Source organism: Phalacrocorax carbo, chromosome 4, assembly GCF_963921805.1.
Source record: "Phalacrocorax carbo chromosome 4, bPhaCar2.1, whole genome shotgun sequence".
NCBI classification, from domain to species: domain Eukaryota; kingdom Metazoa; phylum Chordata; class Aves; order Suliformes; family Phalacrocoracidae; genus Phalacrocorax; species Phalacrocorax carbo.
This window is the reverse complement of record NC_087516.1, coordinates 68,136,761-68,155,469: the sequence shown is the minus strand read 5'-3', so window position 1 is coordinate 68,155,469 and position 18,709 is coordinate 68,136,761. Positions and strand designations below refer to the sequence as shown.

Below are 18,709 nucleotides of genomic sequence, written 5' to 3'. Positions count from 1 at the left end.
GAACAGATATGTTAATAAGCTTGTTTATCTTTTTGGAACATCATCTATAAGCTGCTTAGTTTGGCTCAGCCTGTGTTTACCCATTTGTTAGGCAGTGGTGTGCATGTGCCTTTGTAATGGCTGGTTGTGGTATTTCAGTTAAATTCAATCAAAGTCCTTTTTTATATGGAATGAGTACATTTTAGACTTCATAGATTTGGGCCTCAAATGTAAGAAGAATAATCTCATTGTTGACAAGATTAAGTCTATCAGGCACAGGTAGAGACAGGATATGGGAATGGGAGATCTGTAGATCAAGGCACCTATGCTGTGATGAGAAGCACGGCTCCTTTGGCTCACCAATAATTTGTAGTCTGCAGGGGCTGAAGAGGCAAACCATTTGAAGTCATCTTCCTGCCAAACTGATTTTGAAGTTCTCTTACAGAATTGATTGTATTCTTTCTGTCATCTCTTCTTTCTGACTCCCCCTTGCCCCGGATCTCTCATGGTTTTGAGAGTCTCTTATTCTTCCTTTCTCCTTGGTATTTTGAGGGGGAAGTAAGAGAATGGGTATTATCTACAGACAACAGAGCCCATAGAATGACACTGTCATGGCAGGCTGCTTTCCTGGTTCACAAAATAGAAGTAAAAATAAGCCTCTGATCCTCTTTATTTGTCTTTTGCTCGTTGCATAGGAGCCCTGCAATGGGCTTGGTTCTGGTAGCCTGGAACAAGACTGACTTCTTTTGGTTTTGAATTAAACCCATTATCTCATAGGGAAACAGGCAAAGTCTCACCTGTGTTGCTGTTCAGTGCTAAAAAAATGGAATGCTACAAATAAAATCTGTATAAATTCCTGTATGTCAAGAGGAATTAGAGCTCATGTAAGTATTTTTAAATTATAGTGAGGTCATCAGTTTGGCCTGGCCCATGTTGTATTAGGAATATTTGATTCTCACCCAAGGAAAATTTGTAACTTGAAATGTATTTCAAATTAATTACAGACTTGCCAACTTAAAAAAAATACTTAGGAAAATATACTCAAAATTCAGGAGTTATTTATAGATATTTTGTATCTTTATATTGAAATGGAAGAATCAGTGATCTGACACTAAGAAAGCTTTCAATAAGTAAATCTTTATACTATTTGGCAGAATAGATCATTATTGTGTAAGCCTTTGTCTGTGATGGAAGTCAGCATTCAGCTCAGTGGTCTGTGCTCATTCAGCAGTGAATAATTGTCTGCAACACGAAGGCTTCCTACAATTCAGCATAATTGGGACTAATAACACACTGACCTTCTGGCTAAGATGTATTTATGGTGCCTAGTTCTCACTATGCCTGACCTGCGTGTGTCAGTTTACATGCTGTAAATTCCTACTTTAAACCTTAAATATTTGATTTTAAATTAAAAAAGGCAAACACCTAATATAGGTGTGTACACGAGGCAATTCAACTATAGTTTTTACCGTAGTGCTTTAGGTCTGCTCTCAATACACCTTAAGAATATTTTTTGTGCAATTTTCCTAGTTTATTTCTCCTGTACCTGAATATTATGATAATGGATGTTACAATATAAAAATGCAACCCAAAAGTATATAGAATTCATTGAAATGGTGTGATAGTGTGAATGTTAAGGAGTAAAATGTATTGATGGTTTTCTTCCATGTGACACGTCTCTACCCATGTGTGGGGTTGCTTAATGTACGTTGTTATTCTGATGAAATTAATGCATGATTACAGATGGTTTTTAAAATATATTAATTTTCTAGATCTAAGGAAATATACTATAAGGCCACTATTGATGAATATTTTATTCACATGTGTAGCAATATTTAACTTTTTAAGAAATGCTTATCAATTTATCAACAAAAAGGGAGTCTTATCTGTGTACTCTTGGAAAGCAAGTACCCTATTACTTGACAGAAGTAGAAAGCACATTAATTTTTAAGACACTTCTATGACAAATTTGTCTGATTTAATAATATGATAAACACTCCATGTTTTCTGCATAGTTTATTTACTACAATATTTAATCTTGATTTTCTACTGTCTCATACATTCTTTCTGCCAGTTGCATTCATTTTACTTATATTAGCATTTAAATAATCTTTTTAGAGAAGAATTCAAAGGAACTTTGATGGTTAATGGCAAATATTTCTGTTTAACACAATTGCATTTCCACGTAAATATTCAGAGAAAATATCGTAGTACTACACAAAGAACGAAAAATGTAGGCATTTCAGAACGTAAACAAACAAACATGACTGATGTTTATGCTTCAAATATCTTGATCTGCTTTCCATTGTGTGGTAAATATGAATCTTGTATGTGACTCTGAGCCATACTTTCATACCTTGAAGAAGGCCTGGAAATGGAAGCTCCTAAAACAAATCCTGCAACTGTAACATTGGTCATTTCAATGGTGCATTGAAAGGGAAGACATACGTAGTAGTAAACATTGCATTACAAATAATGTAGCAATGTGTAGCTGTAACGTAAATATGTTAAGATACTTTGATATTATGTTTCATTGTTCTTGATCTATTTTAAGGATTTATTTTTTTTTTAATCAGGAGGTCATGGCAATGACCAGAAGACAGAAAGTACATTCAGGGTTTGGGATTTCTTTACATCACAGATTTGGACAATATCCAGTGCTTCATTTGGCCGTGTGCTTCAGGTTGACACAGCTGTCAGGAGAAAGGACTTTCTTTCCTCACCAGAATTACTGTTTATTTTATTTAGGCTGGAAAAATCGGAATCTTTTCAGTTGACTGTTGAAGATAACTATCTAAAATAAATTCTGTTCAGAACTAGTCTGAGGTTAGAGAACAGCTTTATGGTGAGTTGTTCAAAGCCTCTGTTTTCTTCCAAGGTTCAGATTTTTTATGTGGAGCAGCAATTTCTCCAGCCCCTATACTGTTGCCTCTTATCTTGCTGAATAGTTACGGAGCACAGCAGAACTCTGGCTGTGGTGCATCATGAACACCAGTCCTTAAGCAAGCTTGTAACAGAGGGGACCAAGATCTAACATAAACTATAAATATATGAATTATCATAGAATTTATGAAGTAGAATTTAAAAAAAAATTTAAAGTTTTTCTAGCTAAAAGCTAAAACTTCTTTTTCAGTGGATAGGATAAACAACCTAAGTTTCTCGGAAAACTTTCAGAGTCAGTATCTCTTGCTCAAAGCATGTGGTGACTGTGTCTGGAATACACATGTGTACACCCATGTGTACAGTTTAAAAGGCAGCATACGTTCTTCTGTATTTCGAAGTCTGAAACCTGTACTCATTCATTTTTATTTCTTGAATCAAAGCAAAGGGAATGATGATGGGTAATTTAAAAAAATAAAAATAATAATAATAAAAAAGCCTGCTAACAGCTCTACTTTGCAGCCCTGTACTAGTGCCATATTCCTGGTGCTAGTAATCAGAGTATCTTCCTTAAAGTGAATGCCATTACTAGATACTGAAAATTATAATGGAAGTATTAGAATATAATTCCCTTTTTAAGTACTTTGTGGAACATAAGTTGCTGAAGATGAGAGTAGCAGCTGAACTTGTATTCCAAAGCTTCTACAGATTTAAAGGTGAGAAGTTACACAAAAGATCTTAAAAGGCAGAAGGGACTCTGGTCATTAACTGCTGTCTGTTGCAGCCCGGGGGCGGGAAGTCTAATTCCTTTTCTTGAATGCACCTCTCCTTGAGTAGCTATAGGGAGTCTGGCAACTTGCTCAAAGTACTCCCTCAGTGCAACTACCCTTAAGCACGCTGAAGGTCAGTAGAAGTTTACAGGAAGGAATGATAATATATAGTGTTGTGTCAGAAACAGCACAGAAGATGGAATACTGTTGTACCTGGGATTTCTTTTGTCTCCAGTCATTGTCAGCTGCAGACGAGCCGTGTTAAGGTAACAGCTCCATCTGCACACAGGCTTCCTTGCTCCCATGCAGTTCCAGGGCTGTTACTTGCCCTGTGAGGAGCTTCTTGTAGTAATGCTAAAAATTACTCCTGTTCTAAAATTCCTTCTTGACCCTTCCAGCATGTTCATTTCTGTATTTTTATCTGGAAGGGGAAGTTTTAATATATAAAATTAGTTGAAGTTCAACCACTTATGTATAATTTTTTTTTTTAAGGTGCAGGTCTGGCTTGCCCTGTATGACTTAAAATACCACCTTTTTCGTAGTTCCTGGGGCTCTTAGTAGAGTCAGAGAGTAGGAACAGTAGTGTTCATAGGCATTCAGAGGACACAGCTGTTCTGATTTGCTATTTTGAGAGAATTCTGATTGACTTTAAGCCCTGGAAACAGAAAACTTTTCTGTAAGATTTGTTTTTACCCTCAAGGTAATTTGGTGTTTTCCAATCTAAAATTAATTATGTTAATTATATGTTTTGAACAGACACTACCTGTATGTACACAATTGCCATCTACATGTGCACCAAAATTTGTTACTAAACATTTTCCTATATTGTCTTGCATCCAACATAACTCTGTGTTTATTAGTTAGCAAGCAAATGGATAAGTGTTTCTGTAACTTAGTGGGTGTGCAAAGAAATATTTCCAGCTTGTGCACTGAGATATCACAGACTCCACATGAACAGGCACGTATTTGTAATATGTCTGTACGATTTGGGTTTAATATTATTGAGCAGTATTTCTTGAATTGGATACCTATAAAAAGTAGTAAAAGAACTTAAAATCTGTAAAGGAATACACGTGGGCTTCAGTGCTGGATCATGAATGTTGGAGAAATGTCCAAAAGTTTACTATGTGTGGGTGCATGTTGTACTCAGTAATCTTGTATTAATTTCCCAGCCCCTTCCAGGTATTTGAATGTGTGTTATAGAGTAGTAGTAACAGTTTCTGGACAATGAATGTCACAGAATTTTGAGCAAAAGATCCCCTTCTTATACCTGGGTGATGCAAAGTTAATTGGTAACATGGCTATAATTTAGAAGACAGTCTAAATATATGAATTGTTTTCTAGTGCATTGTTCATGTTTCAGGGAAACTGGCATGAACATATGAGCAAAATTCATGGTTTAGGCACAATATCTTGACTTGGGGCTCAGGTGTTGTTGCTTCTATTTTTTTAGTGTATAGTTAACATTAGCAGTCACCCTTATAATGATATGACACGTACTGCCTCCAAGTATGGTGCCTGCCTACTCCTGCCATTAAGAAGGGTTGATTTAATCAGTAATGTGGTCTAGCTTCTGTGACATTCTTTGGACTGAAGAAGGGAACCAAATACAGTCCTTTTTTCCCATTCTAGCAAGAACTATTTTAGAAATATTTGACAGAACTTCTTTGGTTGTTATCACACCTGAATTTGGGTCAAGTTTCTAAGTTACTTTATTTAGAAAAATGAATACTTTAAAGCTATTAAGGGAATACTTTCAGTGTGTAGTTATAGTACTGTCAACAAAAGATGTGATTAAATAAATTGAATGTTGAAGACTTTCGGCTTACGGTTAACACCAGGTAATTAAAAGTAAGCGCTGCTGTGGGAGTGCATTATATATCAGCTGTACTCTTTACCTCATTAGCTGGGTTTTTGCATGTTTATGGAGCTAACTTGCAATTAAAAATGCCTTTAACGTATGCTTAACAAGGCCTTTTAGGTATTTGGAATAAAGTACTACAATTTAAATGAAATTGGTAGAGCATAAATAGATGTCTTAGTAACACGTGAGATAAATCTCCATGCCTAACTTGTCACTTTGCATCTTTTCCTCTTGTGTAATCTTTAATGCTGACTGTAAGGCCTGACATTTAACTTGTATAAAAAAATGCAGATTCTTTCTTCAAATAATGTTTTGATTTGTTATGTAAGTAAAACTTGATTGGCATGATATACTCAAATTCATGCCTCAGCCATATTTTTAAGATGTGTGAGTGTTTGTATGTGCACGCAGATACGTGTTAGCAAGTCTTTAGCTATAATATATCCTCCTTCAATTAGTCTTCTGTTCTGCGTTAGAATACCAGTAGTAGTATACTGTCAAGGCAACCTTCAGTGCTGATAATTTATCTTAATGTTTTCAATTTGAATATTGTGATATCTTTTGTAAATAGTTGTCTGAAATGAAAACCAAAATCTTAGGGAAACCAAGGTGAAAAGTAAAACCTATTTGCAGGTCACTTTTCTTGCTGAACTTCTAACTGCGTGCTTGTTTGTCAGGGATTTTGCAGAAGTGGATGAGATATTAAAAAGTACCATAAAAACCAAACAAGGGTGAAGTGTCATTTATGTTAAGGTAGATGGCCAAAGATGATCGAAGAAGAAAATACTGTAGGAACGGTACTTTTGCAGGACATAGAAGTGTATGTGCTAGATATGTAAACAAGGATCATGATGTGTGAACCTTCATACAATATTATTTACTAACTTTTTCTCTTCACCTAGGAGTGTCATTGTACCAACGAAGAAATCAACCGTTTCCTCTTCTGCTGCTGCTATGGGTATTCCTACAAATGCTGTCAGTGTGGTTTCTTCTTTAGATTCAGCCCAAGCCCCAGATTTGTCAGGAGAATCTCCTGGTGAGTAAGGGTAAATTAAACAACTTAAATCCCAACCCATCCTCTCTTGCTTCTCCCTCCCTCACCATTCACTCTGAATAAAAATGAACAAGTTTTTGTTACGTGTTTTTTTGTTATATGCTATGTGAAAGTGAGATGTTTTTCAATAGTTTTCCGTATCTCAGAACACTGTAGATGAGAACAGTTGTTTTTCAGACATTGCCAGCAGTTGCCTTTGGTTGTAATACTGATTAATATATTTTCTGTTTATGTATGAGTCTTGCTTATGCTAAGAATATTGTTACTTATTGCTGGTTGTACTTTCTTAGAGGAAAATGTGCCAATGATCTGGGAAGATGGTGTTTTACCCTTTTTTTTTAACTACTGAGTGTATGCAGTATAACGGGACCTTTGAGGCCTTTGTATCCTGCAGACTACTTTGGCTATAGCTTTGTCATATGCCCTCGCATAGCAGCTTGCAGGCCTGCATTCGGTGTCCACGTCTCTAACAAAGACCAGTATCAGATACTTTACAGGAAAATAGACAAGGCTCTCTAGGTTAAACTGGACCAATAGTCAGTGACATTATATGGGTTCATGAGTATAAGAATTCATTCTTTTTTTATATTTTCTGAGAATTTATCCCCAAAATCATTTTGGGCATTTTTCCTAGTTTTGATGTTGTAGCTACACAAATGTAAAAACCAACCTGTTTATATATTTAAAAAAAAATACAAAAGTAGTGTTGTATTGTAAAAAAAGAAAAGCTTTACTAAACTTTTTGGGGGTCTCCTTTTGCCTTCATCTAGCAGAACAAATGCAAATGACTGAGCAATATTTGTCATAATTTCAAAATTTCTCCCAGTTTTTGTAAAGCGGGCATACTATATGAACTTCTATTATGGTGTATTCTAAAGACTACTTTTAGTTACAGATTTTTTGTTATGTAAAATATAAGCTTATTTATTAATTGTAGGGTATTTGTCCAAGGATAGTGTTAGTGTGTTAGTGCTAAGTAGGACTGAAAATTATATACAAGTGTTTCCAATAGCTTTAGCCTGAGGTCAAAGTCAGTGTTGATGCTGAACTAATTGCTTTAGACAGTTTTTTCAGTGGGGACAAAATTGAGTAGGTTGTTTATAAGCAAGTGGTCCTTTGAACCCTTAGTCTCTCTGGTCGTTCTGTATGAGATAAATGATGTTTAACCTTATATGCTGTGTCAAAGGCATGCTTTTCTACTTAGCCATGTTTAAGTCACAAGGCTGTGTAAGATCTCATAATTGTTTGTGCCCATTAAGCTTAACGTCAAGACTTAGAACTGATTTGCATCTTAATCAAGGAAATCTCAATCTATGCCTGATTATTGGCATTTCTTTTCAGTGTTTGAGTTTCTTACTTCCTGTTTTTGTGAACTTACATCCAAATTGCAAAGACTGAGGAAAAAAGATGTAATCATTGTCATGTCCTCTAGTACTTGTGTGTCTGGAAGATATTTGTTGCCATCTTCAACTGCCTATTGCATTTCTTGGGAAATAAAAAAGGTTTTGTTCCAGCCATGGTAAAGGAAAAAAAAAAAAAAAAAAAGCTATTGAAATCTAGTATGTTCTTATTCTTTGCAAAAGGGAGAATCCATTTTGTCACTGAAATTGCAGGAGGTAGCACTAGTCTAGGAGTATTGTTTGGGCTAGGAAAATAAGCTGTCTTAAAGTGTCACAGTTTGTTGGGGAAGATTGGCTCTGAGCAGCTAATCTGTTTTTAAAATAATAAAACCTCACTTACGTTGAAATGGTTTAAAATAATTGCTAATTTGTTAACTTCTTACTGGTTTACCCAGGTTAGATGCGGGTTTAATTATTACAATTTCTGAAGTCAGTGTTCACTTGGTTTTAATAGAAACAAAACAGATGAAAATTCATTTTCAGATTTAGTCAATGTTTTAAGAATGTATAGAAGGAAAAATAAGTGCTCCTGTGCCTGTAGAATGTATAAGAAATCCAGACAGTAAACAATACTGATGTAGTTTGTAACTGTGTGACTTCCATCATGTCTGGGAGTTTTGGCAAAAATTGGACATGTAATCTGAACTGATATGCATAAAAAGAAACTAATCGGGATTAAAAATAGTAGACATGTTTAGACTGGCTATCTAAATAATTAAAGGAAAAGGTAAAGGGGTAAGTGAAATTGTGCCTCAAACAGATTAAAATGTGAAACTGTTTCTTTTTTCCCCAGCAAAATAATGGCATGGAAACAAAATTTTTGCAGAGTTGGAGTGGTTTACATTTATGTTGTTCATGTAAATTGCACACGTTTAAGTTTGAAATAAAGTTCTATATAAGGCCTTTAACTTTTTTATTTGAGGATACAAGTAGCAATAAGCAAGCTTCCTATAAAACCAAAATATATGTAATTTCCCCTGAATTCAGATCATGTTTTTCACTAATTTTCCCTTCATGCAGCAATCAATACACTGTTCTCATTTTTGTCAGCTAACATTCATTGTAAGTCTGTTCACTTTTGTAATTAAGAAAAAAAAATTAAGAAAATAATTTTTTAAAAGTGCTGAGACTAGGATTTTATGTAGTGAATATAAATTCTGGGCTTTTTGGTATTTTATATGAAGACTATTTATGAAATATAATTGCTATATTTGAAAATACATTTCAGCTGTTTTTTTCTAAAATCAAAGGATTTTTAAAGTGAGTTTTGTATGCATTTGTTTGATATGTGTTAAAAACTGATTAAGCAAAGAACCTCAATATAATAACATAAAACGCTTTACTGTGGAGACTTGTGTCAATTTACTCCAAAACAGAGAAGAACTGGAGATACAGACATTGAAATGGGATTAAACATCAAGTGATAGTGTTTTAGTTGTAATGTGTACATAAGCATGATATGTGTATAAGTTTTATATAGTATGTGGGCATCCTCCACCTGTAGATGTGATGTCAAAATTGCTTGGTCAAGGTAGGATCTGCGTTAAAATATTAGTCAGTCTATGTGGTTCCAGATGCCTCCATTGCCATTTGTGTGTGCTCAGAATTCATCAACCTCCTTCCTAATACTTTTTCCTCAAGTTTGTATCTTGCCTGTAGCTCAAGGTCTGTGAGTATCTCAGATATTTGACCCTTGAGATTGTCCTAAGCTCATATCAAGTGGATGTGACATGTCCTGGCCTACCAAATACAAAGTGTTGACAAGCTGCAAAGATAACCATCTAGGCTCACTCTGTTCCTCTGATACTTTGAAAGAGGGTGAAAACATGTTTTGGCCTTGGACAGCCTGGCGTTTTTGCAGGAGAAGTTTCTTCACCTTTACTCATTCAAGCCACAGAGTATTTCACAGCACAGAAAGCCTTTACTGAAATGCAAATGTTCCCCTTGTAGTCTGAACTTGCCCACTAGTATGTTCCTGATGGATGATATTTGGGTTGTTGGTCTGCTGGAATAGCTACTCCAATTGTTGAAAGATCTTGGAAATGAATGGAGAAAATAAAGCCCCTTCGTGGCCCATGTTGAGCCAGTCATTTTTCTCTTATGGAGGGTGGTATTGAGCAAAAGAGCATATTTACTAGAAATAACCCGAGAAGGAGGAATTTCCTCAAGTTGTTTCTTCCTTGGATTGGCTCATAGGCTGAATGTGAGATTTGACGCAGAGATTTTACACATGATGTGTTGAGGAGGGGCTATTGGAAAGGCAAGACTAACGTTTGGATAGGCAGAACTTGGCAGAGTTATCTGAGCTGCTGAGAATATGCTAGTGGAATGCTTGTACTTCTGTTTGTCACTTCGTTTTCCTTTTAAATGTTTCAATTACAGCTGTAATGTTCCAAAGTGGTGTGAATTTTTTTGAACTGTTTTGCAGTTTGCACTCCCACTGTTTCCTCTGATGCTCTGAGTTTCTCTGTTTATGTACTTGAAGGATTTCACATGTGCTTTATTTGTGTTTCACAGTAAAGATTGTGATTTTGAGGATTTCACTATTCAGTTTGCAAATGGTTCTTCAAACATAATTTATATAAAGAGGGAGTGGAAAAGTCTGTAGGAAGCAGGACTGAATTACATGTTGTCCTTAATGACTCTGAGTATAGAAAACACTGAGAAATTCCACTCAATTTCTGTTGCCTCTTTCTTGAAATTCTTTGAGTTTTACTTGTTTTGCTTCTGAGCCACATGGAGTTGCCCGCAGGATTTCTGCTTCTCCTGAGCAGAGACATGGGCTGTTCCTCAAAGTGTGGAGTCATAAACAAGGCCGTGTCAAAGGCTGCGGTGAAAAAGGAGGTGGATACGTGGAAGAAACCTGGGAGTAAGCAGTAACAGGAGGTACAAAAGGAGTTGTGACCCCTGAATTCTAGACCTACATATAGGAAAATGTAAATTTTCTCCCGCGGTTGGCTTGTTTTGTAAAGAATGGTATTCACTGATTTTTATCCATAGGTGAAAATAACCTTGAAGTCTTGCAATAAAATAAGTTAACGGGGGACAAGCTAAAGAAAAATGAATGCAAAGTGAGTTGCCGTCAGTGCAGGAGGTAGTTTGAGAAATTCACTGGATTATAGTAACTATTTCAAACAGAATTCTGACTTTACAGGGACAGTAGTTGAAGGCTAGTTACGAAAGCAGAGTGACACTTTAAAAAATCTGAAATGCTGACGATATACAATGGAAATAGTTTAATACTCTTTCAGTATTAAAACTGTTTTAAAGCAACTTCTCTTTAGTGAGTGCACCATTGTTTCATGAAATCTGTTTTGGTTTAACCTACAGATGTGTTTATGTAACAGATCCCTTATATTAGCTTGTAAAACCTTTCACTGCAGTCTTGCATTGTACGCTTCCAGCCCCGGAAGTGTATTTTTGAATGAGCTCACTATTTTGCCAGATACTCCTTTCATAAGGGCATCAGTGTATTTATGTATCATAGGTCTGTTGTACAAAATTAAGAGGTATGGTTATTTAATTCAACTCTTCTTTTTTTTTTTTTAATCTCATCTCCATCCCATCCTGCCAGAGTAAAGTATATGATGCACTGCTTGTGTGTTGCCAAGCACACTTTGTAAGTGTATATGCAAAAGCATAAGTATCTTGCACAAGGAGTTTCTTTAACAATATTTTATTACTAGAGACATTATTTGTTTAGACCCTTGGGGACCTTGAGTAAACAATAAGGTTTCACTGTAAGGGTGCTAGACAGATGATCTATTTGCATTTTCTTTTATGTTCTTGCAAATGTCTGTAAAACTGTCAGTTTGAAGGAGCCAGTTTATCAGTGAAAGGATAAGGAAGAGATAAGTAAGTTTAGTTCCACATGTTTGAAGTAGCTACTGCACTTACCCACATGTGTGTTGTGGATGAAAATATGCTACTGAAGTATTTTAATTTTTTTTTCCGAAGGCAGGAAAAATAGTAGAATAAAAAGCCTCTTCTGAGTTAAAGTCAAAAAAGTACTTCCATGAAACAAAATTTAAATGCAAAAATTACTGTGCCTAATCCTACCTAACACACCCCACACCCCCCCGAAATTCTTGGCTGTGATATATCTGAGATTCAGCCCTTTTAGTGAAATATATCTGAGTTTGGAATGTGGATTTCAGTGATGATAAGCATGAAGAAATTCAGGCCATAAATATCCTTACATAATCTTCAAAAAGAATATCAGTTTATATAGGTGCCTGCCTTATGCTGTTGTCAAATTCAAATTATCAGTGCTTTTTCTATTATGTCTATATTTATAAGTTGATTTTATATTAAATTGATTCTATATTTAAAAGTTGATTTTAACTTAAAACTTCATAGAGTTTAACTAATCTGCTATGCACAATTTGTTTTGATTTCTAGAAGAAAAAATTTTGGTTTTGTTTTCTAAAAGAAAAAAATCCATGTCCTATCTGTGTTGTCACTGATTTCCTTTACCTCCCACTGTGTTTTTTTCCCAATGCCTTTGTGTGTAAAACCAGAAAACCAAACAAAAGAAACCCCAACACGTCCCACAAAATAAAGCAACAAAAAATAAATCCAAGTTACCCTGGATTGAGTGTATGTCTCTCTATTAGCCTCATGATGGCTATTATGCCCTTTCATTGTCCTTGCAGATGTTTCCCATGAATTTTTCTAATTTCTCCTTCAGTTATTTTGCTTGTGGCCTAAATATTGCATTGAATTACTTTTGTCTCATTTAACTGTAAAGCTCACGCTCCCATGCTGCACTGTTAAAGTCTTATCTTTTACCGATAAAGTGATCCTTGATTTTGATACACATTTAATATGGTGGGATTTTAGTTGTATATACTTTTGACTTCCTAACATACCCAATAATCAGTGGATTACTGGTCACAGATTTTATATGTGGTAAAAAGAATGCAAGCGCTTACATAACAAGACATTCTGCACGTGCAATCTGCATGTTGAGATGACTTTCTTATTTTGAAGGCTTTGGATGCCATTTCGGTTTTGTGTTCTGTTGAACTACCCAGATCACTGTGCTGATTTCCCTTTATGGACAGCATATGGGCTTGTGGACTGAAGAATATTTTCAAATTAGAGAGACTTGTTTAATGAGAGTAGGGGTGTTGGACTTACGGGAGAAAGCTGGGAATTCTAGTGAAATTTTAATATAAAGGTATTCATGGAAAAGAAATAATTGCTTTTAAGTCATAAGGGGCTTAAGAGTTAACAGGCAGTGTATTGTGCTTACTTAAGTATTAATGCATGGAGGGGGGGAAAGACTGTACGTATTAAATATCCCAGTATCCCACAAACAACTGGAATCTTTAAAACTGTCATATCATGTGGTTTGTTGCCTTCTGTGGGCTTTGTTTTGGTTCTTCTGTACTGGAGGCATCATTCTAATTTTTGGCACATAATTTGACTGCTTTTCCTTTGGGAATACTCAAAATACTTTTTGGTGGTTTCACTATGTAAAACTAGATCATAAAGAAATGGAATTATATCCATGAAAATACTTGAAAATATTTACAGAATCTAGCCATCACCATTGAAATTTTCAGAAATATATCTTTGATTTGCCTTTATTATATAAGTTATTTAGGAAACAATGCCCAGAAGATTTGGATTCCGCCTTGCTTTCAGCTAATGCTTTGTTCCCCACTTGCTTGTCCTTCATTTTGTATGGCCCACCAAAAATTTCTTTCTGACTCCATCATCCCATACAAAAGTCAAAATAAGAGCTTCATGTTGAATTTATGAATTTATTAAGTGTAAGTGAATCACATTCACAAAGGTATCTCCTACCTATGAAGAAAGAAAAAGCAATAAGAGCAAAAGTATTTACCATTTTGATGCATTAGTTTAATTTATTAGTTTCTGTGCTCCCTTTGAAGCAAGATTAGAGAAAAATATCTTCTCCAGACAGAAGCACCCCCCCCCTGGCAAGCCCCAACATTTCTGGGGGAAGCTCTGGGTGCCAGTGTTTTGGAGCAGAAGTTTGAAATTTGACAGGAGATATAAACTTAGTATCTCAGGGCTCTGTCTTTGGCATCTTTTTACAAATCTATTCCACTTCAGTCAAGTAGAAAGACTTTGAAAAGTTGCAGCTGACACATTTTGGTAGACACTTTTAAGATCTTAGCAGCTTATTTCCAGACAGGTTGCATTTAACTGAGCTCGCTCCAGTGTAGGTGGGATGATCAGGAATTTTTCTAGTTATAGTTCTGAGAAGGGTTGTGTCTTTGCTAAGGTAGATGTGAGAACTGAAATGATTAAACTCTTTTCTTTCATGCTTTTTTCTTTCTCTCTCTCTCACCCCCCCTTCTAGCAGCATAAGAATCTGAAACTGGCGAGGTGAGAGGGAAGAGAATAGGACAGGGTCTAAGGTTGGAAAGAGATAGGATTGCAGATGGACCAGAAGCAGTCATGCTCTTGGGAAAGGCACAGCAATCTGTCTGCTAAGATTCATTCCTCTCTATAGTTTGGAATGCAATACAAGATTTGTGAGTCACCATTCCTATCCTGGCAGCAAATATCTGTGAAATCTCTGGCTGTCTTGCTTACCCCCTCTTCATCATTGCTAATACCAATCCATACTGCAGTATGGAGGCTGTATTTCTCTGTATATACTGCACAGCAGAATTCAGTATTTACAGATTCCTACTCTGCTGATGAGAGCTATGTAGTGTCAATTTGACATAACACGATTGCGGTTTTTTTTGTAAGCGTAGGATACATAAATGACCCAGTGTTCCCTATCAACCTTTGAATAATTGATGTGGCAAAGTTAATAACTCATAAATGAGGTTATACCACTGCCATCATGCTAATGATGCTGGCAGTGCAATGGAGAATTTTATCATAGCTGTCTTTGTCAGAATCACAGTGTTGCAAAAATTTAAGCCAAACTGTTGAAAATACCCACTCACTCTGTATTCTGCTTCATTTTGACACAAATGTGTTTTAATTTTAGACAAAAAGTTAAGGGTTTTCTGGGCAAGTCACCTGAAATAGGATGAGCACTTCCAGTAATCAAAAGAGATGCTTTAAAATGTTACCTTTATATTAGTATATACTAGTATTAGTGTATATTAGTACACTACAGGAGTATTAAGGGTATAAGACATTATGTGTAGTCACTGCTTAAGGTTGTAAGTGTTCTTAAATTTGTTCATAGACAATCATGGCTTATACGGGCAGAAGGGATCACTGCAGTCTAGTCTGACATCCTTCACAAAGCAACCTGCAATGCTTGCTTGAACTACTTTCTTTTTCTGCTAGAGCAAAATCTAAAAAGCTCACCATGACATACCTGGTAAATATGCGTGTAAGTAAACAGGAATCTTATAGCAAAAGAAGTTTGAGGTACAAAGAGGTGAACGGGTTTACCTAGTCCTCACACACACTTGAAGACCATGGTTTGTCAAAGGTTGAGCTCGGTGCTTTAGTTTCTGGTCCAGTTGTCTAACCTCTGGCATGTTTTCTTATATAATTTGTTTATTTATTACTTTCTCTTGTAGGAAGGGGATCATCTAATTCAAAATTGCCATCTGTCCCTACAGTTTCTTCAGTGCCTGAGGATTCTGCTTCAAATATGAGGTAACTTCTTCACCTGGACAGCTGTGCTGTGACTCGCATTTGTGATAGTACAGTTGATATTCTGATTCCACATCACTTCAGAAGGTTGTTTTGCTGACATTTGATCCCTAATGAAGGTTTGGGAAAATGAGTGTCAGATTACTGATTCTTCTTATACTTGTATATCACTTAAACGTTGCGAAAAACTATATCCCTTTCTACAAAATTTCAGCAACTTTCTTTTTTGTTAACCACATGTATCTCTCTACTAGTATTACAGACAGGCTTGAACATGCTTTGGAAAAAGCTGCCCCACTTTTGAGAGAGATTTTTGTGGATTTTGCTCCCTTTCTTTCTCGGACTCTTTTGGGCAGCCATGGGCAAGAGTTGCTGATAGAAGGTACAAGTAAGTTTCCATTTAAAAAGAGTTTTTTTTATGTGTGCTTATGTGTACTTTTAGCTTGGAGACTCAAAATTTCTGGTTGGTTTTTGGTTTGTGTTTTTTTTTTTCCCCTTCTGCTGGCTCTACCTTAGAAGCTTTCTTCCTGCCTTCCCACACAGTGCTGTCCGCTGGAGTTTGCTGCCTCCTGTTCCTTCTGTCTTTAGCCCTCTGAGGTCATTGTCATTGCCTCCTCATCTTTGCCATCCCTGTACCTCCATCTCTTTGCCTCCATCTCATCTCATAGTTTCCTATATCTCATTACATATATCTCAAATGCTGTTGCCTCTTCCTTCGTTTTCCAACTCTTCCAGAAAATTGTCCCATAGAAGCTGGCATATGTGAAACGTGTTTTGTGGCCTTAAAAAGAAAACTTGGTGTCAGGGATAACATTTGATACAAAGTATAGAGTATAGTGAAGGACGTTAAGTACAAAGACCTTGCATTTTTACTGTGATATTGTAACAGAAGGCTTCTTGGGAGCTCTATCAGCATCTATCATCTATCAGATGAAGATTCAGGTGCATAATGATTATGGCTCTTCCTGGTGTTGGCTTGAGATGGTTGAGTTTTCTACTGGTGGGTTTCTCTCGGTTTAAAAATGAGGCTCAGTTCTGCAATGCAGACATTAATGTTCTCAATTTAAAAAAATGTATTTATTGGATCACCATGAATTTAGTAGTGGACGCCTTTTTTTTTTTTTTTCAGTTTTCTCATAATCTGGTTATAGCATATAAATTTATTTGTCCACTGATTTTTAGAGTGAAAATTGCAGCTTTTGTCCAGTTGAAGTGGTGGGTGAATTGAATTAGGGCTTGAGCTTGTTACAGATTCAAGTAATGAAGCACTCCTATGTTAGAAGCTCATGGTTGCTTTATTTGAGCTGATCGCTTGCACATGAGCTGTATTTGCACTAGTAGATCTAGTTGCTTCCTGGGGAATTAAAGCTCTTTTTATAAAAACGTTTTTGAAACGACTTCTTTTGTGGATTAGGACAGGCATCCTGTATGTAGCGCTGAATATGGTTAACATTGTCAGAAACACAATTAGAGTATCAAATACTGAAAAATGTTTTACTGAAGACTGCTGATCTGAAAAAATTCAGACTTCAGTAAACTTCACTGAAATTAAAGTTATTTACTTTAGGAATTTAGCTTGCCTACCTTTTGGGGTAGGAAGGAGTGGCAGGAAAAAGGGTATGAATTATCTTCTGTAAGACTGAAAAGGATGGGATTCTACTTTTGAATATACATGTGGGTATCGCCTTAGCTGATAAACATTTTAATGGAAGCTGCCCTGTGAACAAGTTTATTTCATTCATATAATAAGAATAACAGGAAAGAGGTTTTTCTCAAAGCTTTATTTGCCATGGAAGTAATTATCCTATTTAGTTACAGGTTTTTTTCTTGTCTGAAGATAAAAGATAATCTGGTTTTAAAGTGTTTTGACTGTAGTATAGATTGTATATACAGAGGGAGATGGGTATTTCATAGATTGGATGACCAAAACAAGGAGGAAAATTATTGGGAGTGTATGAACTGTCTAGACAAAAATCCCGATTTTTGGGCCTAAAAACCAGTTATAGACAAACCCAACCCAAAATGAGAATGCAAATAATAATAATAGTCAAATTAGTTTATAAACAATTGAGAATATATAATAGGTTACTGCTTGCACTTCTGCTAAGGTTTAGTGTGGGGTTAAGGGTCAAAGTACTAATAAGAGTGTTTGGGATGTCTGCTGCCATGAAACAAAATGGAAACTTGATTGATAGCTGGGGGCTGAAAGGAGAACGTGCAATGGAGAAAGCAAAGGTCATAAAGCCATTTCCCTTCTCTGCATATATAATGACCCAATCCTTCAAGAAATAGCAAAATGTAGATACAGTGGATTAATATAACATATGTTAACCACACTTCTGATCATTTTGACATACAAACATTTCTGAAACTGTGAATAATGGAGGCAATGTATTGCTATTAGCTGCATCTTTAGATGAGAGGCAAGGAATTTATGATCTCCCTCTCACGTACATACTTTTATTTTGTGCTGATAAAGTACAAAATTGAACTGGAAGTGGTATGAGAATTTCAGCTTTCTTTTGATTGTCAAAATGCTTCTAATCTATCGCACTTCAAAATAGTTTGTGTTAATGGCTGGTGCCATATGAGGGTGCATTTATATATACTGTTTTCTTCATTTTGTAGGTCTTGTGTGCATGAAATCTAGCAGTTCAGTCGTGGAGCTGGTGATGCTGCTTTGCTCTCAGGTGAGCTTTAAGTAAGAATGTTGTCTGAAATTGCTGCCTGTGAGCACAATGGAAATTACAGTTAAAATTTTACTTTAAATTTGACTTTAAATTTAAAGGCTCTGTGTAATAGGTAAAGATTATGTGCAAGGCCTTTTCATAAAAAAAAAATCATAGTAATTGTGTCTATTCAATTGGAGAGAGAAGATACTAAAGGTTTTATGTTACCATACTATTGAGCATTTACATAACCTTGATGGTGGTGTGTCTCAGTAATTCTATGCTGTCATTTTTGTAAGATAAAATTGGATTAATAAAATATTAAGGTTATAGAAACATGCTGATTTCTGCATCTTGACATGCTGAATCCTCTGCGATTAATAGAGTTTTTCCTTTTGTGTAGAGGTTATAAAATGAGTGATAAATACTTTTGAAACCCTGTCATTCCTAATTGATTTGACAAGTAGTAAGAATTTGAGAAGAATTTA

General features: G+C 35.8%; 1 protein-coding gene across 3 annotated transcripts in view; it reads left to right on the top strand.

Moving 5' to 3' along the window:
* Positions 1 to 18,709, top strand: part of LRBA (LPS responsive beige-like anchor protein) — a 418,626-nt gene that overhangs the window by 94,169 nt on the left and 305,748 nt on the right. For 2 of the 3 annotated variants that reach the window (XM_064450319.1, XM_064450321.1), the window contains exons 31-34: positions 6,396 to 6,529; positions 15,477 to 15,555; positions 15,807 to 15,940; positions 18,181 to 18,242. In XM_064450319.1, the coding sequence (XP_064306389.1) occupies positions 6,396 to 6,529; positions 15,477 to 15,555; positions 15,807 to 15,940; positions 18,181 to 18,242 (409 nt within the window). The remainder of the gene's footprint in view (positions 1 to 6,395; positions 6,530 to 15,476; positions 15,556 to 15,806; positions 15,941 to 18,180; positions 18,243 to 18,709) is intronic. The other variant, XM_064450320.1, reaches the window with a different exon arrangement.